The sequence below is a fragment of the Malurus melanocephalus genome, unplaced genomic scaffold (assembly GCF_030028575.1).
Source record: "Malurus melanocephalus ecotype Western Australia unplaced genomic scaffold, MMel_1.1 scaffold_205, whole genome shotgun sequence".
In the NCBI taxonomy this organism is placed as follows: domain Eukaryota; kingdom Metazoa; phylum Chordata; class Aves; order Passeriformes; family Maluridae; genus Malurus; species Malurus melanocephalus.
In genome coordinates, this window is record NW_026623437.1 from 1,044,917 (window position 1) to 1,051,083 (window position 6,167).

The following is a 6,167-nucleotide window of genomic DNA, read 5'->3' on the forward strand; positions in this document are numbered from 1 at the left end:
TCCCAGGAAGGTCAGGATCACTCGTGGTAATTGCAGTGACCAGTTCACGTGTCTGGTTGTGYCTTCAGAGCAACTAACTGCTTCTTTTACCTTCCAGGACTTTCACACAGCTATTCTGAAATTAAGGCACAATCATAGTTTTCTMTGACACAAATCTAATCAATTTGACTTTGCAGCCTCTTAAAAGTTAACTTCATTTGAAGTAGTGTTTCAGAAGTTGGCTTTTTTAGCTGAARAGCATTGAAGGGCAGGACCTGAACATGGAAGCAAGAAGAGGCAGCTGATAACTAGCATTGACAGAATTTTACTTGGATTTTTTTCATCTTCCCCTTCCCTCCCTATTCCTTTGTAACCTTCTCATTTTTTCTAATCAAAGCCTGTCTCTTTGTTCTAGGKGACATTGATACACATTGTCCTACAGTATTTTAAAAGAACTATTGTTGACGATATTGTGTATTGTTCAGGTTTTGCTTATATAAAGCCATAAAGTTGCATGTTTGACTCCAAGTGCCTACACACACTTATTTTCTGAATGCTTGTTAATACCTYCTTGTTTATAATTGTCTCCTCACAGGTGTTGTTGAGTACTTGAGCACTGGTGGAGTGGAAACAAACCACAAAGATTTTAAGGAACTGAGATACAATGAAAGTCTTACTAACTTCAGCTGTAATGGGAAAAATGGGACAACAAACGGAAGAATTACGCATGGTTTCAAGTTGAAGAGTGCCTATGAGAATGGTCTAATGCCTTATACAAATTACACATTTGACTTCAAGGTAAGGACTTGCTGATATTTTGGAAAAGTTTTCCATTTTTGAGTKTAACCAATGTGATTTGCTCTATGAAGTTGTTACATAAGTTAATCTGTTTTGTTCACCAAGTTTATACTTAAAACGTAACAAACTAGAATGCCTGACACTTCAGTCTCCTAGAAACCATCTTATTCTTTTTAGTAACTTGCAATACATTTGCAAGAGTAGGGGTGCTCTTAACCTTCCCTGTAAAACAGTAAGAGTTTGTGTTTTAATACTCCAAGCTAAATGACAGAGGCTCTTAAACTGTCCTCTGCAATGAAATAATTGTTGTTCTGGAAAACTCTCACTTCTCTGTTGCCCAGGGAAAACAAAAGTGTTTTTTTTCCTCTTCAAAATCAGCTAAATGTGATTTGAAGCTCTGTAGGAGGTTGGAAATTGAAACCCACAGAAGCATAGAAGAAGTGGGTGGGAGTTCATTTTGATTTCCTAAATACAGGGTGGGATTGTATTTTGTTTTCCTAATCTATATTGAGCATCCCATGGGATATAGGAGGAAGAAATCTCCTGAAGTGATGATGTGCTATAGAGAAGGAGTGGGGTATTTCATTATTCCTAACACTGAGCTCACCTCTTGCTCACCTTCAAGAATAACTTGAAAAAAGAATAAACACTAACAATAATCTTTTTTCCCCTCTCGTTTTAGGGTATTATTGATTACATCTTCTACTCTAAACCTCAGCTAAACATACTTGGCATTCTTGGACCTTTGGATCATCATTGGTTAATAGAGAACAATATAAGTGGTTGTCCACATCCACTCATCCCTTCTGACCACTTCTCACTTTTTGCACAACTGGAGCTTTTGCTGCCTTTCCTGCCTCCTGTAAATGGAATCCATCTCCCTGGCAGGAGGTAGTCAAATACATTTTAGAGGGCAACCTCAATCTAACTTGTACAATTGTAAAATCTGAATATAGAGGAGTGAGGTATGGCCAACAGGGATTTTTTTTCTTAATAATCTTAATCTTAAATCTAATTATTTGCTAAAGACATAGTAAAAGCCAGGTGCTATCAACAGACACAATTCTGAGCCCAACATACTTTGTATACTGTTCCACAGCGATTGGTGCATTTGCACCTTTCTTTAATACGTTACAATTAACCTTCCTGTTTCTTTTCTCCAACGTGACATTTTCATGCCTTGAAATAGGGAATTGTTATACAGTGTATTCTCTTTGCACAGTTATCTGTAGCACTACTTTTTTGAGGCCAGTAGGAACATCCACAGAACATTCTCCGTACTTCACTCCCTCCTTTTTCAGACTTGTTTGTAAAATATAGAATTTGAATTTAGCCTTTATTGATTGTATATGAACAACAGAAAACCTGATTTATGAGATTTTGTACTTTAAAAAAAAAAAAAAAGAAAAATCAGATTTGGAAAATGATTGTATTGTAAACTAAGGCTAAATTTTTATCTGTTTTCATGTGTTATAAAGGCCAGCGTGTAAAAGAGGTTGTCACAGGTTTTCTCTGCTAATGATTTGCACTGTTAGGGTTTCGTTAGCCCTTTTATACTACTTTTTATGTTCAATTGAGAACGTTGCTTTCAAATTCCAAACCTATCAAAAATCTTAATATCTTACAGAGATWACTAAATACATTCTATTTCTGGTAATAAAAAAAAAAGAGGCATAGAGTTCTCGCAGAACAGATAAGCTGAGCAGTGAATATAAGTAGACCTGTATGGATTGGAAGTTATTGCTGATGTGTATACASTCAGATACTTTTCTCATCTCTAACTTTTGAAGTAAAATCTAGGGATACTTGTGTACAGCTTCTTCATTTCTGTTTCCAGTATTTGTCCTATCTCCACTGTGCCTGCTTAAATTTGTTCTCAAATAGCACTGCCTGTGCATGCAGAGAGATCCTGTGCATCCTCTTTTATTTTTTTAAATAATGTTAACACTTGTGAAAATTTTATGAAGATACTTTTGTATAAGCTGTGGCATCTTCTTTTCCTTTGTGAAGCATTGAATATCACACTTTGGAACATGTTCAGGTTATGGGTACACAGTTTCTAGCTTCTAATGCCCATGCACTGCTTCTTTCAGTGTCATTGCACAGTGCCGTTTTTCCCACTAAGAATTACTATCATGTGGATTCTCTTTCGTTTGTGTGTTCCTCAGTTTCAGAAAGTATAATTCCTTGACGATAAAAACCTAGCCCTACATTTTCTATTAATGAAGCAGTGTAAAATAAATGCATTTTCAATACAGGTCCCAAAGACAATTCTTCAGATCATATTTTAAAGTGACCAAGTCTTATTTTAAAGTGTCAAGCAAGACAGAAGTTATAGTGTACCCTCAGTGCCATTTGTGTAATGAAGCCAAGTATATAACAGCTTACAAATTTAACCTATTTGTATCCTAAAAGGGAGAATCCATCATCTCCTTAAACTAATACAGCTTGAATAATCAATGTAAAAAAAAAATAAAATAATGGAGTTAGAGAGCTTGGTCTTAAACAGCTTTTGTTTCAGCTGCGGGCAGGGAAGCAAAAGGACACTGAGCATTAAGAGAAAACTTTCTAAATATTATGAATTTTTTATATATAAGAGAATGAATTGGTAATAATGACTCAAAATTTTATTGAAAAGTAGTCAGCACGCAAGTGTGCTTAATCCGTTCTGTTTTAAGCTCAAAGTAAAAATTACAGACAGTTCAGATGTGTAAAATGTACATTTTAAAATTTCAATATGAGAAATTTTGATCTTGAATCCTTGTCTGGGACCTGATCTCTTGGGGTTATTTTCTTTTGGTTTTAGTTGTAAAAACACCAAACATGTCCAGTTTATAATCAGTACATTGAAATGCTGGTAGTATTGCTGTAGTAGATTTAATGCGTAGTGTTATTTTTTTTCTGTTTGTTTTTTGGGGTTTTTTTGTAAAGTGTGAATAAAAGGTGTTTTACTCATGTTTCCTTAATGATGTCTTGGTAATGTACATCATGACAATTTCCAGTAATGATGAGCCAATTTAGCTTGTCAGACTAAGCAAACTATTTTTCTTTTCTGATACCTGGATTGTGTAAGGAGTCCAGAAAGCTTTACAGAAGGGGAAGGGAAGCACTTACTCGTTTTGTATTTTTTAGGGGGGATAATTTACTTTAATAGATGCTGGAGCTTGAGTGCACTTGTTAGATTCTAAAGGTTTGAGCTTTATCCAGTATGTGTTCTCCTCTATTGCTTAGTCTTAAAAAAAAAATCTGAATTTATGACAGCATATGATTATACGGCCCCTTGTGCTTTTGGAGACACAACTGTTCCTGCTTAGTCACCTTATGGTCTAAGGGTCCATTTGAATAACCATTTCCTCCAGCTTTTATAGTAGTCCATCAGGTCCTGATTGAAAACCCTCTGAATCCATTGAAGACACTCCTTTGACTTCACTGGGTTTTAACTGGACTGCAGCTGTGACTYGGGGGCTGAAGGAAGGAAGGAGAAATGTTTTGAAAATAGGGAAAGACCAGATGGCACCAAAACAGAGCTGAGATAAACTTTGTCAAACAATCTTTCAAAGAAAATACATTCTCGTGTCAAACAAATCTAACTCAAAAGTCTCAATTTCCAGCTATAACATAGAATAAGGCAATAAACCGTGTCTTCACAAAATCAAAATGTTTGCTTCATAGTTTTTAACATGAAATGGTTATTTGCAATATTTTTATTCAAGGTGGTTTTGGGTGTTGCCATAATGTACCTTCAGTGTTCTTGTTGTAAAAGCACATTTAGCAAAAGTCACAGAACATCCTTGGGGTTGAAAGGATTTATTTAGGTAAGACCAGGCTTTTTTCCACTTAAAGTACACTCTGCCATATCTTGTCTAGTTTTATTTACATTTACCAAGAATTCTGGGTGTTGAAGTGTAAATTGAGCTACACCTTTAACTAAAACAATTGTTTAGRATACAAGACTAATACCACAAGTTACTGCTTTTAACATAACACAAGTTGGGGGGGAAAGAGCATCTAAGYTGGTGTGTGTTGTAATTATTTTGTCCTTTTAGCAGCTTTAAATTAAAGGTAAATTTGGCTAGCATTTGACAGAACTGATTTTTAAGAATGTTGTATGCATCTTTGATGTAACTTTTGCAAATCTCTCAAGGCTTTTTTTTATGAACAGGCTTGGAAAATAGCTTATGCTTTGCTTTTTCAACCACACAAAACCTGCATGAAAGACAAAAGAATTGCAACACCGTTGTGGGGGAGGGGAAAAAAGAAAAGTAATTACACTGTAAAACTTTTAAAAGTTCAGTTAACCGCTTCAGTAGCAAAGCCTTTCTCATCCAGCCGGACACAGTATTTTTTAGTATGTTAACTGCTATTCTTTTCTTTTGGTTGCATAAATTTGTAACACTTAAGTGTCTTGGTATGTTTAAGTAGTGTCTAAAATAGAATATCTTAGTCTTTATTCACAGTACTTCTGTATAATGTGTAATGCACTGGACTAACTCTTGTTTACCATTCATGTTACAAAAACCAGCACATTATCTGCACTAAGCTCAAAGAATGTTGCATTTGTCTATAGGCAGCTCTTCAATAAGATAAATGGGAAACTGAATATGGTCTGATGGTAAACAAGGGCTTTTACTGTTCTCTTCAGTGGAACTTTCTTCTTGGTCAAATTTTAACTAGTTAGTATTATATTTATATACAGGGTCTTCTTTTTCTTTACCAATGTATTTTCCTACTCATAGCTGACCAATAAATCCAGTATCTGTTTCAAACCTTCTTGAAGTCTAATTCATATTTTAAACTTGATTCCTAAAGCTCTTCCTGCAGAGTTACACATACAGCCAAAGTGAGTGAAGCGTGTGAAGGGTATAATGGAAGCATAAGGAATTTCACAATCCTAGAAGGATCTTGCTGTGYTTCCTGTTACTTTCTAGATCTGCACAACAGAGATCTGTTCCAGTCAATTGGGTTTGGATTGTAAAGTGAAGGAATGATCAGTAATGCCTCCAGAGCTCGTGKAGAACCCTGTCCAAACCTACTCAGAGCTCAGCCCCCATACCTTCATATCTGGCCATGCTCTGACCTTCCAGGTCAGTCTGTARGGGCAGTTGTGCAGTGGAGGTTTTATCTCTGTCCTGTAGATCGTGCTCCTTCCCTCCTCTTACTGCACCAGAAGCACAAAGTAGACTTGGGGTCTGTCAGCAAGAAGGGATTCAAATACTCCATTAATTTACTATGCAAGGGGAACAAAGTGAAGATTCCTTCCATCTTTTTTCCAGGAATGGGATTCAGCAAACTCATGTCATTGGTGTATTTTCATACCATGTTCTTTCTCAGGGAGTGCCTCAGTGTCAGTTTAACGGTGCAGCCTCACCACTTTGGGGTGATGTTCCCAT

The 6,167-nt window shown here is 36.1% G+C and overlaps 1 protein-coding gene across 3 annotated transcripts in view; it reads left to right on the forward strand.

The window, feature by feature from the left end:
* CNOT6 (CCR4-NOT transcription complex subunit 6) overlaps nucleotides 1-5,039 on the forward strand; it is a 32,124-nt gene extending 27,085 nt beyond the window's left edge. For all 3 annotated transcript variants that reach the window (XM_057373728.1, XM_057373730.1, XM_057373729.1), the window contains exons 11-12: nucleotides 575-777; nucleotides 1,460-5,039. In XM_057373728.1, coding sequence (XP_057229711.1) covers nucleotides 575-777; nucleotides 1,460-1,672 — 416 coding nt within the window. In that variant the 3' untranslated portion in view covers nucleotides 1,673-5,039. The remainder of the gene's footprint in view (nucleotides 1-574; nucleotides 778-1,459) is intronic.
* Nucleotides 5,040-6,167: the final 1,128 nt, after the last annotated feature.